This window comes from Pithys albifrons, chromosome 30 (genome assembly GCF_047495875.1).
Source record: "Pithys albifrons albifrons isolate INPA30051 chromosome 30, PitAlb_v1, whole genome shotgun sequence".
Classification (NCBI taxonomy): Eukaryota; Metazoa; Chordata; class Aves; order Passeriformes; family Thamnophilidae; genus Pithys; species Pithys albifrons.
In genome coordinates this window covers 1,153,240-1,177,769 of record NC_092487.1, presented here as the reverse complement: position 1 = coordinate 1,177,769, position 24,530 = coordinate 1,153,240, and the positions used below count along the sequence as shown (strand labels likewise).

Here is a 24,530-nt window from a genome sequence, read left to right as displayed (position 1 = left end):
CCCCCACAGCTCCCCACAGCCCCCACAGCACCCCCTCATAGCCCCTCACAGCCTCCCACAGGCCTCTTTAGCCCCCACAGCCCCCCTGCAGCCCCCACAGTCCCCCCTGCAGCCCCCCAGAGCCCCCTTGCAGCCCCCACAGCCCCCCTGCAGCTCCCACAGCCCCCACAGACCACCTGCAGCCCCCACATCCCCCCTGCAGCCCCCCAGAGCCCCCACAGCCCCCTTGCAGCCCCCACAGCCCCACTGCAGCCCCCCAGAGCCCCCACAGCCCCCCACAGCCCCCCTGCAGTCCCCACAGCCCCCCTGCAGCCCCCAAAGCCCCCCACAGCCCCCACAGCCCCCCTGCAGCCCCCACAGCCCCCCACAGCCCCCCTGCAGTCCCCACAGCCCCCCTGCAGCCCCCACAGCCCCCACAGCCCCTCTGCAGCTCCCACAGTCCCCCTGCAGCCCCCACAGCCCCCACAGCCCCTCTGCAGCTCCCACAGTCCCCCTGCAGCCCCCACAGCCCCCACAGCCCCCCTGCAGCTCCCACAGCCCCTCCACAGCCCCCCTGCAGCCTCCAGAGCCCCCCCCCTGCTCCTGCAGCCCCCACAGCCCCCCACAGCCCCCACAGCCCCCCTGCAGCCCCCAGAGCCCCCCCACAGCCTGGCCCCCTGCCAGCCAGGGAAGGGTTTTGTTTCCTTCCAGGCTGGGTGAGGAGGATTTCAATGGAGCCCACACAAAAACTCCCTGTGGGGTGAGCCCGGCCCGGGCGAGGGAGGGGGGACGAGGCAGGATGACCTCAGCGATGACTTCATTCCGCTCTCAGCTCCCAAAATTCGTGGGAACCTTATAAGGAAAGGACTAAAAATACAGGCAGAGGGGCGCGGGCAGCCCCACCCCCCCTCCCCAAAATGAGCCCTCGGGGATGCTGAATGTGGGCAAGCAGGAGCCGCGCCGGGGCCACCGGGGGCCTGGGGGTGTTGCACGGTGGGAACAATCCACAGGGACCCCAAAACCCACACGGGAGGGGCGGGCGGGTCCCCCCCGCCACAGCAGAGCAGGGATGTGGGCAGGGGGCATCACCCCAGGGAGGCATCGCCGCCCCCCTCCAGCACCGTCCCCTTCCTGTGGCACCCCCAGGGACACGCCGGGGGCGGGGGGGTGGCCCGGCCACCCTCTGACCCGCCCTTCACCCTGTCAGACCCCCAGGAATAGCTCCCGCCGGCTAAAATCGGCTCTGCCCCGTCTGGGGGGCTCGCCCAGCTGCCGGGCCGTGACCCCCCAGCACCGCCCGTGCCCCAGCGCTGCGACAGCTGCGGCCAACCCGGGGCGGTGCCGATTCCTGGGGCCGAGCCCAGGGGCAATCCCGCCGGGAATGTGAGCCTGGAGCCGTCCGTCAGCAGCGGGGAGCGTGGGGGGGTCCCTGGGGCAGCGCTCCCCCCACCCCTGGGGGGACAAACCCCCCTGGGGGGACAAATCCCCGCGGCCGATGCTCCCCCATCCCTGGGGGGACGTTCCCCCATCCCCAGGGGGATGTTCCCCCGTTCTTAGGACGGTGCTCCTTCATCCCTGGGATGAGGCATTCCCACCCCCGGGACAAGGAATCCACCTGCAGGGATGTTCCCCCACCCCTGGGGTGACGTCTCCCCATGGAATCACAGGATCAGTTGGGTTGGAAAAGACCCCCAAGATCATCAAGTCCAACCCTTGGTCCAACTCCAGTCCCTTTACCAGATCATGGCACTCAGTGCCACGGCCAAGCTCAGCTGAAAAACCTCCAGGGATGGGGAATCCACCCCCTCTCTGGGCAGCCCATTCCAATCCCTGAGCACTCTCTCTGCAAAGAATTTCTTTCTGCTCTCCAACTTCAATTTCCCCTGGCAGAGCTTGAGCCCATCGTGCCCCCTTGTCCTATTGCTGAGTGCCTGGGAGAAGAGACCAACCCCCAGCTGGCCAGAACTTCCCTTCAGGCAGTTCCAGACAGTGCTGAGGTCACCTCTGAGCCTCCTCTTCTCCAGGCTGAACACCCCCAGCTCCCTCAGCCTCTCCCCACAGCACTTGTGCTCCAGTCCCTTCTCCAGCCTCGTTGCTCTTCTCTTCTCAGTTGGGTTGGAAGAGACCTCTGAGATCATCAAATCCAACCCTTGGTCCAACTCCAGTCCCTTTACCAGATCATGGCACTCAGTGCCACGGCCAAGCTCAGCTGAAAAACCTCCAGGGATGGGGAATCCACCCCCTCTCTGGGCAGCCCATTCCAATCCCTGAGCACTCTCTCTGCAAAGAATTTCCTTCTGATCTCCAACTTCAATTTCCCCTGGCAGAGCTTGAGCCCATCGTGCCCATTGTCCTATTGCTGAGTGCCTGAGTGCCATGATCTGGTAAAGGGACTGGAGTTGGACCAAGGATTGGACTTGATGATCTTGGAGGTCTTTTCCAACCCAATCCATTCTATGGATGTGGCACTGAGTGAGAATCCACCACTTCTTGATCCAACCCCACTGTGATCACCAGCCCAGGGCACGGAGTGCCCTGGGCTGGTGATCACAGTGGAGTTGGATCAAGGGTTGGACTTGATGATCTCAGAGGTCTTTTCCAACTCTGTGCCCTGAGCTGGTGGTCACAGTGGGGTTGGATCAAGGGTTGGACTTGATGATCTCAGAGGTCTTTTCCAACTCTGTGCCCTGGGCTGGTGGTCACAGTGGAGTTGGATCAAGGGTTGGACTTGATGATCTCAGAGGTCTCTTCCGACCCAATCAATTCTATGATTCTGTGATGAATGTGGGGCAGGGGGGAACAGGAAAGGGCTGTGGTTGGGAACCAGCCGGGTTGGCACCCACACACACAGGTGCCAGCACCGTGCCTGGGTGTCCCTTCTCATCCCACCTGTCATGGGGCAGCCACAGGAGAGAAGCACCAAGGGGGAGCCCCCCAGAACACCCTTCAGTTCTGGGACACTCAGCAGAAACAGGAGGTGACTCAGTCCTGGAAGCTCAGCTGGATCTGGACGTGCAGGTGGCACCAGGACAAACCAGGCTGTGCCCACCTGCCCGGGATCGGGTCCAGCCCCCACAGCCAAACCTGCCATGGACCCCCAGGGTCGGATCCAGCCCCCACGGCCAAACCTGCCATGGACCCCCGGGCTGGGTTCAGCCCCCACGGCCAAACCTGCCATGGACCCCCAGGGTCGGATCCAGCCCCCATGGCCAAACCTGCCATGGACCCCCAGGGTCAGGTCCAGCCCCCATGGCCAAACCTGCCATGGACCCCCAGGGTCGGATCCAGCCCCCATGGCCAAACCTGCCATGGACCCCCGGGCTGGGTTCAGCCCCCACAGCCAAACCTGCCATGGACCCTGAGCTGGGTTCAGCCCCCACAGCCAAACCTGCCATGGACCCCCAGGGTCAGGTCCAGCCCCCACAGCCAAACCTGCCATGGACCCCCAGGGTCGGGTCCAGCCCCCACGGCCAAACCTGCCATGGACCCCCAGGGTCGGGTCCAGCCCCCACAGCCAAACCTGCCATGGACCCCCAGGGTCGGATCCAGCCCCCATGGCCAAACCTGCCATGGACCCCCAGGGTCAGGTCCAGCCCCCATGGCCAAACCTGCCATGGACCCCCGGGCTGGGTTCAGCCCCCATGGCCAAACCTGCCATGGACCCCCGGGCTGGGTTCAGCCCCCATGGCCAAACCTGCCATGGACCCCCGGGCTGGGTTCAGCCCCCATAGCCAAACCTGCCATGGACCCCCAGGGTCGGATCCAGCCCCCACAGCCAAACCTGCCATGGACCCCCAGGGTCGGGTCCAGCCCCCACGGCCAAACCTGCCATGGGCTGATGGTGCTGAGCCCCCAGATCCTGCCCCAGTGCCCATGGGGGGTTTGGGGAGCTGTGCCAGGCCAGGGGCACAATCCTGCCCCAGTCCCCATGGGAGGTTTGGGGAGCCGTGCCAGGCCAGGGGCACGTGGAGGGGACAGGATGTGACCGCAGCTGATCCTGAGTCACCGGCAGTCACCGGATCCGGCCCGGGAAGTGACAGGAAGGTCCCTTGGCTGGAGCTCTCCCTGTCCCAAACAGCTTCCCCGGCATGGCCAGGGACCCCATTCCCAGTTTGGGAACTGTGTGCCCAGTTTGGGACCCCATTCCCAGTCTGGGGACTGTCTGGCCAGTTTGAGGGCTCCGTTCCCAGTTTGGGAACTGTGTGCCCAGTTTGGGACCCCATTCCCAGTTTGGGAACTGTGTGCCCAGTTTGGGACCCCATTCCCAGTCTGGGGACTGTGTGGCCAGTTTGGGACCCCATTCCCAGTTTGGGAATTGTGTGCCCAGTTTGAGGGCTCCGTTCCCAGTTTGCAAACCCCAATCCCAGACCAAGAATGTGTGCCCAGTTTGTGGACCCCATTCCCAGTTTGTGGACCCCATTCCCAGTTTGTGGACCCCATTCCCAATTTGTGGACCCCATTCCTGGTTTGGGGTCCATGTGCCATGTGGAGACTCCATTTCCAGTTTACAGACCCCATTTCCAGTTTGGGGCTCCATTCCCAGTTTGGGAACTGCCTGCCCACTTTAGAGACCCTCTTACCACTTTGGAGACCCCACTCCCAGTTTGGGGACCCCTTTCCCAGTTTGAGGAATCCATTCCCAGTTTGGGTACCCCTTTCCCAGTTTGGGGACTCCATTCTTAGTATGGCAACCATGTGCCCAGTATAGGAACTCCATTCCCAGTTTAGGGACCCATTATTCCCACTTTGGAAACCATGTGCCCAGTTTAGGGACTCTATTCCCAGTTTGGGAACAATGTGCCCAGTTTAGGGACCCCGTGCCCAGTTTAGGAACTCCATTCCCAGTTTAGGAACCCCATTCCCACTTTGGGATTCATGTGCCCAGTTTAGGAACTCCATTCCCAGTTTAGGAACCCCATTCCCAACTTAAGAACCCCATTCCCACTTTGGGATCCACGTGCCCAGTTTAGGAACTCCATTCCCAGTTTAGGAACCCCATTCCCAGTTTGGGGACCCCCTGTCAGCCCCTGCTCCCAGCCTGTCCCCAATGGATCACCCGTTGGCAGCAGCTTCTCCCTGGAATTCCGCCCACATTCCCGGGGCAGGTGGGCTGGGGGTCTCTGGCCCTGCTGGGGCAGCAGCTGCTGCCCAGGGTTGGGTTTCGGGGTGGGGGATTTGACACCTCCAGGACCCCCCGGCCCTGCCCAGGAGCCCCCCGGGAGGGGCCCAGAGTGGCCAAACATGGGCAGGGGCTGGGGGGGATCAGTGGGGCAGGACCCGAGCACAGGGAGGTGGGGCCACTGGGGGGTCCCTGTGCCCCCCAAACCCCACCATGTGCCCCCAGACCTCACCATCTCCTCCTCCTCCTCCCCCAGGGCCCCCCTGGGACCCCCAGACAGACCCCCGGGCAGGACTGACCCCACAGGCCGGGGAGGGGGGGACATGGAAACCCCTTTTCCCTGAGCAGCCCCGGGTGGGGTGGGGGGAATGAGGGGGTCGGACCCCCCCAGCCCCCTGAGGGGCAGACATGGGGGGCTGGAGGGTCTGAGCCCCCATTCAGACCCCCCAGTTCAGACACCAGGTCCCCAGGTCAGATCCCCAGATCAGACCCCCAGACCCCCAGGTCAGATCCCCAGATCAGACCCTCAGGTCAGACCCCCAGGTCAGACCCCCAGATCAGACCCCCAGACCCCCAGGTCAGACCCCCAGATCAGATCCCAGACCCCCAGGTCAGACCCCTAGATCAGACCCCCAGACCCCCAGGTCAGACCCCCAGATCAGATCCCAGACCTCCAGGTCAGACCCTTGGCCTTTGAGACAGACCCCGGGCCCCAAATTCAGCCCCCCAGTTTAGAACCCCAGACCCCCCCGTTCCCCTTCCCTGCCCCCCTGGGACAGCCCCAACCCCCCAGTTCAGCGCCCCCAACCCCCCAGTTCAGCTCCCCCAGTCCCCCAGCCCAGCCCCCCAGCCCCCCAGTTCAGCCCCCCCAACTCCCCAGTTCAGCCCCCCAGCCCCCCAGTTCAGCCCCCCCAACTCCCCAGTTCAGCCCCCCAGCCCCCCAGTTCAGCCCCCCCAACTCCCCAGTTCAGCCCCCCAGCCCCCCAGTTCAGCCCCCAAACCCCCAGTTCACCCCCCAGCCCCCCAGTTCAGCCCCCCAGGCCCCCCAGTTCAGCCCCCCAGTTCAGCCCTCAACCCCCCAGCCCAGCCCCCCAGCCCCCCAGTTCAGCCCTCCAGGCCCCCCAGTTCACCCCCCAGCCCCTCAGTTCAGCCCCCCAGGCCCCCCAGTTTAGCCCCCTAGCCCAGCCCCCCAACCCCCCAGTTCAGTCCCCCAGTTCAGCCCTCAACCCCCCAGCCCAGCCCCCCAACCCCACAGCTCAGCCCCACAGCTCGGCCCCACAGCTCGGCCCCACACCTCAGCCCCACAGCTCAGCCCCACAGCTCGGCCCCACAGCTCAGCCCCACAGTTCAGCCCCACAGTTCAGCCCCACAGCTCAGCCCCACACCTCAGCAGGACTCCCCCAGCTCCCCCCACCAGCCAAGCCCACCAGTGGTGACCCCCAAACCAGCCAAGCCCAGCAGGGCAGCCCCCAAAGCACGGGGGGCTCTGCTGCCCCTGGCAGCCCCCACAAACCCAGGGCCATGGAACTCCCCAGACCCCTCGGGCCCCCCTGAGCTCCCCACAGGAAACCCCCAAGGCCCTCTGGGACCCCCATGACACCTCCCTCCCCTGTGACTCCCCTGAGACCCCTCTGTGACCCCCTAACATTGCCTGGAACCCACCTGGGACCCCCAGAACTCTCCCTGAGCCCCCCATGTGCCCCCCAGGCCCCCCTGGAACCCCTAGGACCACCCTACAGACCTCCTTCTGATACCCCAGGACCCCCAAGCCTGGACTCCCCTGTGCCCCCCTGGATGTTCCCCATCCCCATGAGCCCCCTGTGACCCTCCCCAATACCCCTGAAGTCCCCTTGAGACCCCCAGAACCCCCTCCAGGACTTCCCTGTGACCCCCCCAGACCTCCTTCTGACCCCCCAGGACCTCCCATACCCCCCAAGCCCCACTCTGACCACTCTGTGATCCCCCCATGACCACCCCAGGACCCCCTTCACCTCCCTCTGACCCCCAAAACCCTCCCCTGGGATCCCCAGGACCCTCGACCCCCCCTCAGACCCCCTTCTGATCCCCCCATGACCCCATCCCGAACCTCCAACCCCCCAGCTGAACCCCCTTGACCCCTCAGGCCCCCTGACCCCCCTCTGAACACCCTCTTATCCCCCTGTTACCCCTCTCGACCCCCTCCCTCTGATCCCCCCCGTGCCCACCCCTGACCTCCCCCAGGACTCCCCCTCTGACCCCCCTCCGTGCCCCCCTCTGACCTCCCGTGACCCCTCTGGGACTCCTGATCCTCCCTCTGACCCCCCTCGTGCCCCCCCAGGACCCTCCCCAGGACCCCTGACCCCCCCTCTGACCTCCCCATGACCCCCGACTCCCTCTCTGACCACCCCTCTGACCCTCCGTGACCCCCCCAGGCCCCCCCGACCTCCCCTCTGACCCCCCTGTGGGCCCCCCTAGGATCCCCGAGCCCCCCTTTGACCCCCTCTCTGATCCCACTGTGACAGTCCTCGAGCCCCCCTCTGCCCCCCCTCCAAACCCCCCCAGGACCCCCCTGTGACCCTCCTCGACCCCTCCTCTAACTCCCTCTCACCTCCCCCAAGACCCCCGTCTGACCCCCCCAGGACCCCCGACCCCCCCTCTGACACCCCCCCCCCGTGAACCTCCCTCTGACCTCTCCGTGACCTTCCAAGGACCCCCCGGGTGCCCCCCCCCGACCCCCCGTGACCTCCTTCTGACCCCCCCCGGGACCCCCCCGGGTGACCCGCCCATGACCCCCCTCTGACCCTCCTTGGACCCACCCGTGACCCCCCCTTTGACCCTTCCTCTGACCCCTCCGTGACCTTCCCAGGACCCCCCCAGGACCCAGGACCCCCCCAGGACCCCCGACCCCCCGGGACCCTCCAGGACCCCCCTCCCAGGATCCCCCCAGGACCCCCGACCCCCCCCTCTGACACCCCCGTGACCCCCCCCGTGACCCCCCGTGACCCCCAAGACCCCCCCGTGAGCCCCCCTTTGACCCTCCTTGAACCCCCCCAGAACGCCCGACCCTCCCTCTGGCCCCCCCTCGACCCCTCTCTGACCCACCCGTGACCCCCCGTGACCCGCCCATGACCCCACAGACCCCCATGACCCCCCATGACCCCCCCCATGATCCCACAGACCCCCCCATGACCCCACAGACCCCCATGACCCCCCATGACCCCCCCCATGATCCCACAGACCCCCCCATGACCCCACAGACCCCCATGACCCCCCATGAACCCCCCATGATCCCACAGACCCTCCCCATGACCCCACAGACCCCCATGACCCCACCGTGACCCCCCATGACCCCCCATAACCCCCCATGAACCCCATGACCCCCTGTGACCCCCCCCATGACCCCACAGACCCCCATGACCCCCCCATGACCCCCCGTGGCCCCCCATGACCCCCCCATGACACCCCCATGACCCCCCATGACCCCACAAGACCCCCATGACTCCCACGTGACCCCCCCATGACCCCCCATGACCCCCCATGACCCCACAGACCCCCATGACCCCCCCATGACCCCACAGACCCCCGTGACCCACCAGTGACCCCCCCATGACCCCCATGACCCCCCCATGACCCCACAGACCCCCATGACCCCCCATGACCTCCCATGACCCCACAGACTCCCCATGACCCCCCATGACTCCCCATGACCCCCCATGACCCCCCATGACCCCCCCATGACCCCCCGTGACCCCCCAGACCCCCATGACCCCCACGTGACCCCTCCCCACGTGACCCCCTCGCCCCCCTCCCCTCCCCCGAGCGCACAGCGCCCCCTGCCGGCCGCCCGCGGCCCTTCCCCTTCCCCCGTTCTTCCCTCTGATTGGCTGCCCGCTCCCAGCCAATGAGCGCGGAGGCGCTGGCTCTTGGGGGCGGTCCAACCCCTCCGCCTCAGCCAATCGCAACGCGACAACGGCGTCCCCGCCTCCCGAGCCGGTACGGGACACGGCTCAGCCAATCAGCGCCCGGGAAACGCGGTGATGGGCGGGCGGAGAGGGGGCGTTTCCACCAATGGGCGCGGCGTGCGGCGCCGAGGGGGCGGGGCCAGCGCGGGGGGCGTGTCCGCGGCTTCCAGAGAGTTCGGAGACGGCGGCGGAGCGGCGGTGAGTGGGGGGGGCGGTCCGGGACCCCCCGGGACCCCCCCAGGGACCCCCCCAGGGACCCCCCGGGAACCCCCAACCCCCCTCGGGACCCCGCAGGGACCGCCCGGCCCCGCCCCGGCCGTGTCAGCGGCGGGAGCGCCCCGGGACGCTCGTCGGGATCCCCGGGGGGGCTCCGGGGCAACCCCCGCGATGTGACCTCCGGTCCGGGGGTCCGGCCCCCGCCCCCCGAGGTGGGCTCTGGGTGACCCCGCGGGGTGGGGAGTGGGATGTCACCGTGTCACCCCAACACCCTCCGACACCCCGCGACCCCCGGCGGGAGGGGCCGCCGGACCGAGCCGGGGGGGCCGAGCTGGACACGGAGGGACCGACACAGCCCGGGGGGCCCGGCCTGAGCGTCCCGGGGGGCGGACCCAGCCCGGGGGGCCCGAACTGGACCCGGATGGAGGGACCCAGCCCCGAGAGTCCCGGGGAACGGACCCAGCCCCAGCCCGGGGGTCCCGGCCCGAGGGTCCCGGCCCCAGCCCCCGCCTCGGGGACCCGGGTTGGACCCGACGGGACGGACTCAGCCCCGAGGGTCCCGGGGGACGGACCCAGCCCCAGCCCGGGGGTCCCTGACCCAGCCCCAGCCCCAGGGGACCCGTGTTGAACCTGACGGGACGGACCCGGACCCAGCTCGGGGGGGTCTCGGACCCAGCCCTGGGGGTCCCGGCCCGAGGGTTCCAGTCCCGGCCCGAGGGGACCCGGGGTTGGACCCGACTGGACGGATCCGGACCCAGCCCCAGCCCGGGGGGTCCCTGACCCAGCCCGGGGGGTCTCGGACCCAGCCCCAGCCCGGGGGGACTCGGACCCAGCCCCAGCCCGGGGAGTCCCTGACCCAGCCCGGGGGGTCTCGGACCCGGACCCAGCCCGGGGGGTCCCTGACCCAGCCCGGGGGGACTCAGACCCACCCCCAGCCCGGGGGGTCCCTGACCCAGCCCGGCGGGACCCGGACCCAGCCCCAGCCCGGGGGGTCCCTGACCCAGCCCGGGGGGTCTCGGACCCGGACCCAGCCCGGGGGGTCTCGGACCCAGCCCCAGCCCGGGGAGTCCCTGACCCAGCCCGGGGGGTCTCGGACCTGGACCCAGCCCGGGGGGTCCCTGACCCAGCCTCGGGGGGTCCCAGTCCGGTGTCAGGGCTCTTTATTTACCCCCCAGTGGGTCACGGGCGCGTCCCCCCGTGTCGCAAGATAAACATGTCCCCGCCCCGCGCGGGGCTTATCGTCGGCGACACTTGGATGGGGAGGGGAGGAAATGGGGCACCCCCGGCCTCGGGGTCCGCCCCTTCTCACGGGACCCCCATGCGGGGTGTGGCTGCCCCCGCCCCCGGAGAGGGCGATGTCACCCCCTCCGGGTACCCCCCGGCACCCCCGACCCGAGGGATGCGGGGGGGAAACTGGGGCAGGGAGGGGGACGGGGATCGGAGCTCTTGGGGGGCTCCTGACGGTGGGGGGGAGGTCTCAGGACATTCCGTGGGGTGGGGACTGACCTCGGGGTCTGCCCCTGCTGTTGGGGTCTGGCTGTCACCCCCTGAAACCCCCTGTCACCCCTTGTCACTCTCTGCCACTCCCTGTCACCTTTTGACACCCCCTGTCACCCCCCTGCCACTCCCTGTCACCCCCCTGCCACTCCCTGTCACCCCCCTGCCACTCCCTGCCACCCCCTGTCACCTCCTGCCACCCCCTGTCACCCCCCTGCCACCCCCTGTCACCTCCTGCCACCCCCTGTCACCCCTTGTCACCTCCTGCCACCCCTTGTCACCCCCCTGCCACTCCCTGTCACCCCTTGTCACCTTCTGCCACCCCCTGTCACCCCCCTGCCACTCCCTGTCACCCCTTGTCACCTCCTGCCACCCCCTGTCACCTCCTGCCACCCCCTGTCACCCCCCTGCCACTCCCTGTCACCCCTTGTCACCTCCTGTCACCCCCCTGCCCCCCACGGGGTGCTCGGGGAGGGGGGAAACTGAGGCAGGGCTGAGAGTGGGGATCAAAGTGTTTGGAGGGAGGGGATGCTGAGCTGGGCAGGGGGTCCTGAGCAGGAGCAGGGGGTCCTGAGCTGGGTGGGGGGTCCTGAGCTGGGCGGGGGGTCCTGGGTTGGGCAGGGGATCCTGAACAGAGACAGGATGTTCTGGGCAGGGGGTCCTGAACTGGGCAGGGGGTCCCAGGCTGGACTGGTGTTCCTGGGCTGGGCAGGGGGTGCTGGGCAGGGATAGGGGGTCCTGCGTTGGGCAGGGGATCCTGAGCAGGGGCAGGGGGTGCTGGGCAGGGACAGGGGGTCCTGTGTTGGGCAGGGGGTCCTGGACTGGGCAGGAGGTCCCAGGCTGGCAGGGGATCCTGGGCTGCAGGTCTCAGGCTGGGCAGTAGGTCCTGGGCAGGGGCAGGGGTGTCCTGGGCTGGGCAGGGGCTTCCAGGCTGGGCAGGGGGTCTCAGGCTGAGCAGGGGGTCCCAGGCTGGGCAGGGTGTCCTGGACAGGGGCGGAGGGTCTCAGGCTAGGAAGGAAGTCCTGGGTTGGGCAGGGGGTCCTGGGCAGGAACAGGGTGTCCCGGACAGGGACAGGGGGTCCCGGACAGGGGCAGAGAGTCCCAGGCTGGTCAGGGGGTCCTGGACAGGGGCAGAGGGTCCTGGACAGGGACAGGGGGTCCTGGGCAGGGACAGGGGGTCCTGGACAGGGGCAGAGGGTCCCAGGCTGAGCAGGGGTCCCAGGCTGGGCAGGGGATCCCAGGCTGGTCAGGGGGTCCTGGGCAGGGACAGGGAGTCCTGGACAGGGGCAGAGGGTCCCAGGCTGGTCAGGGGGTCCCGGGCAGGGACAGGGGGTCCTGGACAGGGGCAGAGGGTCCCAGGCTGGTCAGGGGGTCCTGGGCAGGGACAGGGGGTCCCGGGAAGGGACAGGGGGTCCTGGACAGGGACAGGGGGTCCTGGACAGGGGCAGAGAGTCCCAGGCTGGGCAGGGGGTCCCAGGCTGGTCAGGGGGTCCTGGACAGGGACAGGGGGTCCCAGGCAGGGACCGGGGGTCCTGGACAGGGGCAGAGGGTCCCGGGCAGGGACAGGGGGTCCTGGACAGGGGCAGAGGGTCCCGGGCTGGTCAGGGGGTCCTGGGCAGGGACAGGGAGTCCTGGACAGGGGCAGAGGGTCCCAGGCTGGTCAGAGGGTCCCGGGCAGGGACAGGGGGTCCTGGGCAGGGACAGGGGGTCCCGGGCAGGGACAGGGGGTCCTGGACAGGGGCAGGGGGTCCCAGGCTGGTCAGGGGGTCCCAGGCTGGTCAGGGGGTCCTGGACAGGGGCAGAGGGTCCTGGACAGGGACAGGGGGTCCCGGGCAGGGACAGGGGGTCCTGGACAGGGACAGGGGGTCCCAGGCTGGACAGGGGGTCCCAGGCTGGTCAGGTGGTCCCGGGCAGGGACAGGGGGTCCCAGGCTGGTCAGGTGATCCCGGGCAGGGACAGGGGGTCCTGGACAGGGACAGGGGGTCCCAGCCCGGACAGGGGGTCCCGTGCTCATGGCTCTGTCCTGTCCCAGCAGGTCACAGAGAGGAAGATGGTGAAGGAGACGGGTTACTACGACCTGCTGGGCGTGCGGCCGGGCGCCAGCCTGGACGAGATCAAGCGGGCGTACCGGCGCCTGGCACTGCGCTACCACCCCGACAAGAACCCCAGCGAGGGCGAGCGGGTACGTGCAGCCCCCCGGGACCCCCCGGCACACCCCCCTCCGCCTCACCCGCCTCTCCCCTCCCCAGTTCAAGCAGATCTCCCAGGCCTACGAGGTGCTGTCGGACGCCCACAAACGGGCGCTCTACGACCGCGGCGGAGAGAGGGCCATGAAGGAGGGAGGTCTGGGCGGCCGCGGGGGCGGCGGCGGCGGCTTCGGCTCCCCCATGGACATCTTCGACCTCTTCTTCGGAGGGGGAGTGCGGATGCGCGGCCGGGCGGACAGGAGAGGTGAGGGGACAGGGACCCGGGGGGACAGGGAGCTGCGGGGACGGGGACCTGGGGGGACAGGGACCTTCAGGGATGGGGTCCTGCGGGGACAGGGACCTGCGGGGACAGGGAGCTGGGGGGACAGGGAGCTGGGGGGACAGGGAGCTGCGGGGATGGGGACCTGGGGGGACAGGGACCTGGGGGGACAGGGGTCTGCGGGGACGGGGACCTGGGGGGACGGGGACCTGGGGGGACAGGGACCTGCAGGAACGGGGATCTGCGGGGACGGGGACCTGGGGGGACAGGGATCTGCGGGGACAGGGACCTCGGGGGATGGGGACCTGGGGGGACAGGGACCTGGGGGGACAGGGACCTGGGGGGACAGGGGTCTGCGGGGACAGGGACCTTCAGGGATGGGGTCCTGCAGGGACGGGGACCTGCGGGGACAGGGATCTGGGGGGACAGGGATCTACAGGGACCTGAGGGGACAGGGACCTGAGGGGACAGGGACCTGCTGGGACCCTGTAGTGGGAGGGGCTGGTGCCCAGCGTGGTGCTGGGAGGGGGGAGAAGGATCTGACAGGACCCCCAGGTGGAGAGGGGGTTGGCACCCAGTGTGGTCAATGGGGTGACAGACTGCTGGGACCCCCAGGATGAGAGAGGGCTGGCACTCAATGTGATCCATGGGGTGACAGACCTGTTGGGACCCCCAGGGTGAGATGGGGCTGGCACCCAGTGTGGTTGGGGGGTGACAGATCTGCTGAGATCCCCAGGGTGAGAGGGGCCTGACACCCAGTGTGGTCCAGGGGGTGACAGACCACCTGGGACCCCCAGTGTGAGAGTGGGCTGGCACCCAGCACAGCGCTGGCTCAGTGTGGGACAGATCCAGTGGGACCTTGGGGTAGGAGGGGACTCACACTCAGCGTGGCACTTGGTGGGGGATGAGGAACCTGATGGCACTGCAGGGTGGGAGGGGAATGGTGCCCAGGCACAGTGTGACACTGACTTGGAGGGTGACAGTTCTGCTGGGACCCAGAGTGTGGAAGAGGCGTGGCACCCAGCACAGCACAGGGTGGGGGATGAAGGACAGATCCCCAGTGGCAGGGGCTGGTGCCCAACACAGCACGGGGTGGGGGATGAAGGACAGACTCCCAGTGGCAGGGGCTGGTGCCCAGCAGGGCACAGGGTGGGGGATGAAGGACAGACCCCCAGTGGCAGGGGCTGGTGCCCAGCACAGCACGGGATGGTGGATGAAGGACAGATCCCCAGTGGCAGGGGCTGGTGCCCAGCATGACACTGGGTGGGGGATGAAGGACAGACCCCCAGTGGCAGGGGCTGGTGCCCAGCACAGCACGGGGTGGTGGATGAAGGACAGACCCCCAGTGGCAGGGGCTGGTGCCCAGCACAGCACGGGGTAGGGGATGAGGGACAGACCCCCAGTGGCAGGGGGTGGTGCCCAGCACAGCACAGGGTGGGGGATGAAGGACAGACCCCCAGTGGCAGGGGGTGGTGCCCAGCATGGCGCTGGGTGGGGGATGAAGGACAGATCCCCAGTGGCAGGGGCTGGTGCCCAGCACAGCACAGGGTGGGGGATGAAGGACAGATTCCCAGTGGCAGGGGGTGGTGGCTCAGGGAGCAGCAGGACCTCACTGGGATCCCCAGGCCCTCTCCCAGCCCTCTCTCGCAGCCAGACGCGGCTCCTCATCACCCTCATTACTTTCTCCACCTGCCTCTCTTCAAAGGGCCCTTCCCTGTCCCTGTCCCGGCTTTCCCCCGCTGTCCCCGGGGCTGGGGCTGAGTCACTGGCACGGCCTGGGGGCGGCTGCAGGACGCGGGGTGTGCGGGGCCGCCCCGGTGACTGTCCGGATGCCTTTGGGCCTGGGTCACAGGGACGGGCTGGCTGGGGACAGGGTGACTCTGTTTGGTGCTTCTTGCTGAGGTGGCACGAGTTAATAGCAGGGCAGGCAATTAGGAGGCCAAGGGAAGCGTCCTGGCAACTCCAGCTGGAGCAGCTGGGGGGTGGCTGAGAGCCCTGGGGTGGGAGCCGTGCCCGGCCCACGCTGGGGATCCAGCACTGCCCCAGGGCAGCCGGCAGGATCCGGGCTTGGGAACGCCCAGCCTTGAGTAAAGCTGTTCATATCCCTGTCATCATCCCTGAGGAAGGAGCGGGACTGGCTCTGGGGGGAACTGGGTGATGCTGAGTGGTGTCCAGCACCCGTCTGGCTGTGGCAAGGGGGGTGGCATGTGGCAGGTGATGAACCGGGTGCTGAGCTGGGTGCTGAGCCGGGCTCTCCCCTTGACCAGGGAAGACAGTGGTGCACCAGCTCTCGGTGTCCCTGGAGGACCTATACAATGGCTCCACACGGAAACTCTCCCTGCAGAAGAACATCATCTGCCGCAAGTGCGGAGGTGAGCTGGGGGCTGCAGGGGTTGGGGCACACCCAGGACCCCCCACCCCTCCATCTGACCCCCTGCCCGCCTTGGCACAGGCTGCGGGGTCCGGGAGGGCGCCCAGAGAAGGTGCCCCAAGTGCCACGGTTCGGGGATGGAGGTTCGAATCCACCAGCTGGGGCCCAGCATGATCCAGCAGATCCAGACGGTGTGTTCCCAGTGCCAGGGCCAGGGCGAGTGGATCCGCCCGCGGGATTGCTGCCTCACCTGCAACGGCCGCAAGGTGGTGCGGGAGAAGAAGATCCTCAGTGTCCACCTGGACAAAGGTGAGGCAGGGCCATGGCGGGGCTGTGCCCACCCCGGAGGTGCCCCCGTGCCCTGAGCTGGCCCCTCATTCCCCGCAGGAATGAAGGACGGGCAGAAAATCACCTTCCATGAGGAGGGGGACCAGGTGCCCGGCTTGGAGCCCGGGGACATCATCATCGTCCTGGATCAGAAGGAACACCCCGTTTTCCGGCGCAGCGGTGACGACCTGATTGTGCGGAGGGAGATCAGCCTGGCGGACGCCCTGTGTGGGTGCCGGCAGGTGATCCGCACCCTGGACAACCGCACCCTGCTCGTCTCCTCCCCGCCAGGTGAGCGGGGCCTCGGTGCGGCTGGGGGGCCCAGGGGCTGCCGGTGCTGCGGGGTGACCCTCGCTCTGTTGTCACAGGTGATGTGATCCGGCCTGGGGACCTGAAGTGCATCCCCAACGAGGGGATGCCCGTCTACAGGAGCCCCTTCCAGAAGGGCAAGCTCATCCTGCAGTTCGAGGTGAGCTGGAGCCGGGCAGGAGTTGGCATCTCCCACCTCTGGGCTTCCTGTGTTGCCATCCCACGCCTCACGTCCCCTCTCCACCTGCAGGTGAAGTTCCCCGAGCCAGGCTGGCTCCCTGCCGACCGCCTGCGCCAGCTCCAGGCCTTCTTCCCGGCGCAGGAGGAGGTGATGGCCACGGAGGACACGGAGGAGGTGGAGCTCAGCGACTACACGGCGCACGGCGGGCCCGGCCGGCGGCCCTACACCGGCGAGGCCTACCACGAGGACGACTTCGAGGAGGGGATGCGCCAGCATGTCCAGTGCCAGACCTCATAGCCAGGGGGGCCGGAGTCCCCTGGGGGCAGCCGAGGCAGGGCCGGGGCCCCACGGCGGGGAGGGCACTCACGGAGCCGCCACGTTCAGGGATGTACATAGGTCGCCTTTCCGACAGCACTTCACCTCCCTCGCCCCCCGGGAGCCAGGCAGGAGCCCCCCAGCCCCGTGGGGGCCAGGCCTCCCTGCCCTGCCCTGCCCTGCCCTGCCCTGCCCTGCCCTCCCTTCAGCCCAGGGTGGGGGAGCCCCCCCTGCCCACAGGTGGGGGCTGGGGGCTTGATCCAACTGCCAACAGCCCCATGGATGGGGGGCTTGGGATTGCATCCAGCTGCCAACAGCCCCATGGATGGGGGGCTTGGGCTGGATCCAGCTGCCAACAGCCCCATGGATGGGGGGCTTGGGCTGGATTCAGCAGCCAACAGCCCCATGGGTGGGGGGCTTGGGATTGCATCCAGCTGCCAACAGCCCCATGGATGGGGGGCTTGGGCCTGGATCCAGCTGCCAACAGCCCCATGGATGGGGGGCTTGGGCTGGATCCAGCTGCCAACAGCCCCATGAATGGGGTCTTGGGCTGGATCCAGCTGCCAACAGCCCCACGGATGGGGGGCTTGGACCTGGATCCAGCTGCCAACAGCCCCATGGATGGGGGGCTTGGGCTGGATCCAGCTGCCAACAGCCCCATGGATGGGGGGCTTGGGCTGGATCCAGCTGCCAACAGCCCCATGGATGGGGGGCTTGGGCTGGATTCAGCAGCCAACAGCCCCATGGATGGGGGGCTTGGGGCTGGATCCAGCTGCCAGCAGCCCCATGGATGGGGGGCTTGGGGCTGGATCCAGCTGCCAACAGCCCCATGGATGGGGGGCTTGGGGCTGTGGGCACATCCCATGCAGGGGAAGGTCACTCCTGGCCTGGGGAGGAGGGGGTGGGTGGGGGGTGCCCCTTGCCCCCCATCTCAGTGTCCCTGTCTGCTCCAGGCTCGTGCTGGAGCCGGTGTGGGGAGGAGGGGAACTGCCCAGCCCCCAGAGCACTGCCCAGGGTTCCTGCCCTGCCCCATGGCCCCATCCAGCCCCACACCATGGGGGGCTGCTGCCCGGGCCCCCCAGCCCCTTGCTTTGCCATTTCTTTCCTTGCTGGAGCCTGGCTCAGGCCCGGGGCGCAGAGGGGGTGGCTCTTTTCTCTTTGCACAGGACAGGAGGGGGTGGTGGGGACCCGTCCCTTCCCTTTAATTTATTTTTGAAAGAATTTTAGAAGTTTTTTCTTTTTTTTTTTTTTTGGGGGGGGTGGGAGTGGGGGTGACTTTGTACTTGGCATTAAACGTGAATCCCAACTCGGTGTGTGGGGCAGAGTGTGGGGCTGTGTGGGGCAGGAGGAGCCCCGGGGGTGGTGACTCTGCCCTGCTTTGATCTTGGGTGTGCCTCAGTTTCCCCATCCTTACACAACAGGGTGGTGGTTCCCAGTCCTGCCCCACCTCCGGGGGTTGCTCCCGGCTCCTCGTGTCCCACCCCCAGGGAGGGCTCTGTCCCCCTTCCTGTCCCCTCCAGGCCCTCCCAACGCCCCCCCCACAGTCCTGCACCTCCACCCTGCCTGCCCCCACCCAGCTCCCCTCACCCCTGACCCTTTGCATCCCCCCAGCCCCTCACCCTGTGCTGTCACTGCCCCCACATCCCCTTCTCCCACCCCTCCACTCCCACCCCTTGTTATCCCCCTGCAACCTCTGCACCATCTCAGCATCCGTGGAGCCCCCACGATGGAGACAAACCCCCCCAAAACACACACCCCTCCTCTCTCCAGCCCTGCCCTCACCCCAGGGCAGGTTCCAGGTGTGCCATGAGGCAGAGCTGGGCTACTCACCAGTTACGGGGGACCACCCCCCAAAAAAAACCCCACTGAGGGCCCAGCTGCGCCCGAGTTCTCCCCCCACAGCCCCCTCCACGTGGAGATGCTGCCCATGACTCCCCATCGCGATGGAACAGAGGCAAAGCCCCCCAGCCCCTGCCCAGGGAACCGAGGCCGTGGGGGGCTGGAGCTGGAGCCCAGGAAAGCTCCGGCGCCAGATGCAGCTGGAGGGGGGGAGGAGGAGGAGGAGGAGGAGGAGGCGAGAACAATGCTGGCCGCCTGCCAGCCGAGAGGAGCGGGCGGGGGGCTCCGGCACAGCCCCCAGCCCGGCGGGCGCAGGGAGGGGGCGAACCCGCGTGGGAGGTGATTGTCACCCCCCTCCCAGGGCTGAGGGTGTCTTGCTGGGCCACCCCGACTGGTGTCAGTGTCCCCAGCTGGCCGGAGCCGTGGGGACAGCCCAGGGGATTAGCACATCACACGGGTGAGACGGGGACACCTCTCAGAGCAGCGTCCCCTCCTGTCAAGCCAAGTGCGAGGCATTGTCCCCCCTCCCTCCCAGGGACAGGGACCCCAGTGCCAGGTGTTGGAGCCCACCCTGGCATGTGGCCTGGTGGCTGCCCAGTGCCCCAGGCCTGCCCAGTGTGCCAAGTTCCCCCAAGTGACACCGACGCCTCCAAGGCCACGTGGCCACTGAGCCCGTCACTCACTCAGAGACCCCCTCTCCAGGAGCTGGGGGGGTGGGGTGAGGGGCCGAGACCCCTCAAGGCTGGCACCTCCCTGTCCCTGGCTCATCAGAGTGGTACCCAGTGGGGTGTGGGGTCTGGCAGCCAGTCGGGACCCCCAGGACCATCCAGGGTGGGCTCTGACCTGGGCACAGCCGGCCCAGAGGGTGTGGGAGCGGTTGGGGAATGACACCAGTCCTTGGCTGGGGTCGTTCCCTGCCCCTTCCCAGCGCTGTGGGGCTGTTGGGGGGTTGTGTGTGTGTGAGGGGGGGGTTGTTCCTCCAGCTGAGTCCCCATCCCCCCTCGGCCCAGGGGAGGGGGGTGTCCCCCCCAAACCTGCCCGACAAGTCCTGTCCCCCTGCCCGGGCAGGGAGGGGCAGGAGCTACCCCGGCTCCGGCAGATCGACCCCCTCTGCTCCCCCTTGATGTCCCCGGCACGGAGCGGGGGGGGATGAGATGCAGCCGCGTCCCCCCGTTATCCCCCCGCTGTCTCCCCACACCCGGCCCAGCCTCTTCTTCCAGAAAACGCATGGAAAAAATCCGGGGTGAGGGGCCAGGGCCCCCCAGGGTCGGGCATTCATTGCCGCGCACAGAGCGGGGAGGGGGCCAGGCCCCGCTTTGTCTCCGGAGATGAAAGCCGAGGGGCCAGCCAGGCCCCCTCCCCAGCCCGGGGGGCAGCGGGGCCACCGGGGTCACAGGGCAGGGAGGATTAGTGCCGGCTTAGCGGCGCCGGGGGCAGCGACCCCACCCACGCCGTGCCCTGGGAGGGGGCGCACAGCCCCCTGAGCAGTTTGGGGGTCACTCGCTGCCCCTCCATCCCGAGACCACCCCCAGCCCCCCTCAGAGGAATTTGCTTTTGTTTCGGGAGCAGCAACAGCCCCGGGGAGGGAGGGGGCACCCCCGGCCGCTGCGCCCCCCGGAGCAGGATGGGACCTCCAGCCCGCTGTGTAGGGGAGCCACAGACCCCTCCCCATCCAGACGTGCCGCCTCAGCTCTCGGGGTCCCAGAGCCCCCCCGCTCTCCCCAGCCGGAGGCAAACCGGAGCCGTCCCCAGGGCATCGGGGGAAAGCGGATATTCCTGGGGCGGGGGGAGCCGTCGGAGCCGGCCGGGGCAGCTGGTTCCCATTACCGGCTGCTCCTGCCCGGCCGCGGCTTTCCAGGGGTCTCTGGGGGGACCAGTGGCCGCTTGGATGGGGTGGGGAGGGGGCCGCGTCCTGCGCCCACCCCGGGAACTGTGTGGGGGCATCGGCGGAGCCGGGATGGGGCCCTGGCAGCAGTTCGGGAATGGTGGTGGGGGAGATGGGCGCCTGCCAAGTGTCCACCTGGAGATACCAGAGCCTTCCTCCCCCTCCTCCTCCCCAGGGAAGGTGTAATTCCACCCTTCCCGATGCTGAACGAGCTCCCGGGGGTGCAGCATCACACCCCGGGTGTGGGAGCAAAGCCAACCCCGAGTCCTGGCACCCTCCCCTGGCATCCACCCCCTCAGGCCCCTTGTCACCCCAAAGGAACGCAGAGGGGGGTGGGGGGAGTGGGGCAGTGCCCCCCATCTCCCCCACAGCAGTTCAGGGTCTGCTTTGGCTGAGGGGTCCTGGCCCATCCCAGGGAGCCTCGCTGGGCTGGGCAGAGGGGGCAGCTGCCCCCCAAACATGCAAGGCCCCCACCCTACACCCTGACCCTCCCTGCACTGCCCCAGCTCAGCCCCGGGGGGAAGGGGGCTGAGCTCCCCCTCCAGAGGCAATAATGCCACCCCTCGTAGGGCAATTAGTGGGCAGCACCTAATGAGAATCCCCCCAAACCGCTGGAGCTGCACCTCGGTGGGCTGTACCCAGGGGTGCCCCAACTCCCCTGGCCCGGCTGGGCAGGGTCTGTCCCCCCAGCCCGTGCTGGCGCTGAGACAGAGCCCAAGGCCCCAGCCCCACACTGCCCCACACTGCCCCACACTGCCCCACACTGCCCCACACTGCCCCACAGTCACCCCACAGTCACCCCACAGTCACCACCCGCTTCCCACGCCAGGATGTGCCAACTCGGCTGCCGCCTTCGCCCCCGGCCCCTTGCGCAACAGCCGGGGAGCGGATCCGGGGTGTGGGATCCGGGGAAGGATTCAGGATATGGGATTTGGGGTGCGGGATCCAGAGTATGGGATTTGGGGTGCGGGATCCAGGGAGTGAGATTTGGGGTGCAGGATCCAGGGAGTGGGATTTGGGGTGCGGGATCCAGGGAGTGGGATTTGGGGTGCAGGATCCAGGGAGTGGGATTTGGGGTGCGGGATCCAGGGTGTGGGATTTGGGGTGCAGGATCCGGGGTGTGGGATTTGGGGTGCAGGATCCGGGGTGTGGGATTTGGGGTGCAGGATCCAGGGTGCGGGATTTGGGGTGCAGGATCCAGAGCATGGGATTTGGGGTGCAGGATCCAGGGTACGAGGTCTGGGATGTGGGATCTGAGGTGCAGGATCCAGGGTGTGGGATCTGCAGGGCAGGATCCAGAGTGTGAAATTTGGGGTTCGGGATCCGGGGTGTGGGATCTGCAGGGCAGGATCCAGAGTGTGGAATTTGGGGTGCAGGATCCAGGGTGTGGGATCTGCAGGGCAGGATCCGGGGTGTGGGATCCAGAGTGTGGAATTTGGGGTGTGGGATCCGGGGTGTGGGATTTGGGGTGTGGGATCCAGGGTACGAGGTCTGGGCTGTAGGATCTGAGGTGCAAGATCCAGAGTGTGGAATCTGGGGTGCGGGATCTGGGGTGTGGGATTTGGGGTGTGGGATCCAGGGTACGAGGTCTGGGCTGTGGGATCTGAGGTGCAGGATCCAGGGTGTGGGATTTGGGGTGCAGGATTCAGGGTGTGGGATCTGCAGGGCAGGATCCAGGGTGTGGGATCTGCAGGGCAGGATCCAGGGTGTGGGATCTGCAGGGCAGGATCCAGGGTGTGGGATCTGCAGGGCAGGATCCAGAGTGTGAAATTTGGGGTGCAGGATCCAGGGTGTGGGATCTGCAGGGCAGGAGCCAGGGTGTGGGATCCGGGGTGTGGGATCCGCAGTTCGGGCTCCATGTGTGTGCCAGCAGGGCCAGGAGGGGACGGGGACACCGTGGACGGGGCTCGTAAGACATTTATTGAGAAGGGGGGGAGGTGTTGTGGGGAGTTTGGGCCCTGGCGGGGCTTGGCCCTGGCACTGCCCCAGACTGGGGGGTTTGGTGTTCCCTTCTGGTACAATATTCACAAATAAATACTGGGGAGGGGGCACAGGGCAGGGCTGGGGGCTGCAGGAACCAACAGCAACCCGAACCCAGAGCAGTTCAAAGCAGCCCAAAGGCCAGGGAGGGGCCGCATTACCCCCCGCCGTACCCCGGCACCTCGCCAGGCCCCCGGCGCTCCGTCCACAGCAGAGCGGGGCCAGAACAGGAGATTCTGCTGCTCCCGGAGAGACCCCGCCCTGGGGAGGGGAGGAAAAAGCTGCGTGTGTCCCTCCGAACAAAGGGGCTGGGCTGGGGTCCGCCCGCGGGAAGGTGCAACCCCCTCCCAGAGGCTGGGGATGAGTGGGGGGGACCGAGGGGACACGGGAGGGGGGTCGGAGGGGCTGGGGGGGGGCTGTGGCGGGGGGTCCGTGGAGAGGGGGGGTCACTCCCGGACGTAGACCCTGGTGCAGACAACGTCGTCAGCTGTCATGGTCTGCAAGGAGAAGCAGCGTCACCAGCACGGCCATGGCCCTCTCCCCATTCCACCTCATCCCATTCCATCTCATCCCACCACATCCCACCCCATTCCACCTCATCCCATTCCATCCCACTCCTCCCCATTTCACCTCATCCCACCACATTCCACCTCATCCCATTCCACCCCACTCCTCCCCATTTCACCTCATCCCACCACATTCCACCTCATCCCATTCCACCCCACTCCTCCCCACCCCACCCCATCCCACCCCACCCCACCCCATCCCACCCCATCCCACCCCACCCCACCCCATCCCACCCCATCCCCTCCCATCCCATCCCACCCCATCCCACTCCTCTCCATCCCACGCCATCCCATCCCACCACACTCCTCTCCATCCCATCCCACCCCAACCCACCCCACTCCTCCCCATCCCATCCCATCCCACTCCTCCCCATCCCATCCCATCCCACCCCACCCCATCCCACTCCTCCCCATCCCATCCCATCCCCTCCCATCCCATCCCACCCCACCCCATCCCACTCCTCTCCATCCCACCACACTCCTCTCCATCCCATCCCACCCCATCCCATCCCACTCCTCCCCATCCCATCCCATCCCACCCCATCCCATCCCATCCCATCCCATCCCATCCCATCCCACCCCACTCCTCTCCATCCCACCCCATCCCACCACACTCCTCCCCATCCCATCCCACTCCAACCCACGGCATTTTCCCAGCACACACGGGGGGCAGTGCAGCCCCCCCACCACCCCCACTGTCCCCTCACCAGGATGAGCTCCCCGTCGTTGGTCATTTCCCGAGACCAGCCCGTCTTGGGCCCGTCGCCCTTGAGCAGCCGCTGCTCACACACCATCTTGTTCTCGCTCTCCCACCTGGCCAAGCTCTGCAGGGGGAGGGGGGCAGATCTTGGGGGAGGGGGCACCCAGCAGGGCCCCCACCCTGCACCGGAGCATCTGTCACTGCCCCCGAGAGAGGGACAGGCCGTGCGCCCCTCACCAGATGGGTGTGCGGGCTCATCTGTCACCCGGGGGCACGGGGAGGGGTTGGGGGGCGCGGGGAGAGGACTGGGGGGCGCGGGGAGGGGAACGGGGGGCACGGGGAGGGGAACGGGAGCACGGGGAGGGGAACGGGAGCACGGGGAGGGGAACGGGGGGCACGGGGAGGGGAACGGGGGGCACGGGGAGGGGTTGGGGGCACGGGGAGGGGAACGGGGGGTACGGGGAGGGGAACGGGGGGCACGGGGAGGGGACGGGGGGCAAGGGGAGGGGAACGGGGGGCAAGGGGAGGGGAACGGGGGGCAAGGGGAGGGGAACGGGGGGCACGGGGAGGGGAACGGGGGGCAAGGGGAGGGGAACGGGGGGCAAGGGGAGGGGAACGGGGGGCAAGGGGAGGGGAACGGGAACACGGGGAGGGGACGGGGGCACGGGGAGGGGACGGGGGCACGGGGAGGGGAACGGGGGGCGCGGGGAGGGGAACGGGGGGCGCGGGGAGGGGACGGGGGGCGCGGGGAGGGGACGGGGGGCGCGGGGAGAGGACGGGGGGCGCGGGGAGAGGACTGGGGGCGCGGGGAGGGGACTGGGGGGCGCGGGGAGGGGACT

General features: G+C 68.3%; 2 protein-coding genes across 2 annotated transcripts in view; one reads left to right on the top strand and one right to left on the bottom strand.

Moving 5' to 3' along the window:
- The first annotated feature begins 9,171 nt into the window (after positions 1–9,171).
- LOC139683996 (dnaJ homolog subfamily A member 1-like) lies at positions 9,172–17,969 on the top strand. Its single transcript, XM_071579586.1, has 8 exons — positions 9,172–9,237; positions 12,788–12,934; positions 13,002–13,203; positions 15,486–15,590; positions 15,671–15,898; positions 15,977–16,207; positions 16,285–16,385; positions 16,476–17,969. Exons 2-8 carry the CDS (start codon positions 12,803–12,805, stop codon positions 16,701–16,703), a joined length of 1,227 nt encoding a protein of 408 aa, XP_071435687.1. The 5' UTR covers positions 9,172–9,237; positions 12,788–12,802; the 3' UTR covers positions 16,704–17,969.
- Positions 17,970–22,344: 4,375 nt separating this feature from the next.
- Positions 22,345–24,530, bottom strand: part of CRABP2 (cellular retinoic acid binding protein 2) — an 8,275-nt gene continuing 6,089 nt past the window's right edge. Inside the window, exons 3-4 of the mRNA XM_071579603.1 lie at positions 23,699–23,815; positions 22,345–22,922 (exon numbers count right to left, since the gene is read on the bottom strand). Of these exons, the coding sequence (XP_071435704.1) occupies positions 22,872–22,922; positions 23,699–23,815 (168 nt within the window). The 3' untranslated portion in view covers positions 22,345–22,871. The remainder of the gene's footprint in view (positions 22,923–23,698; positions 23,816–24,530) is intronic.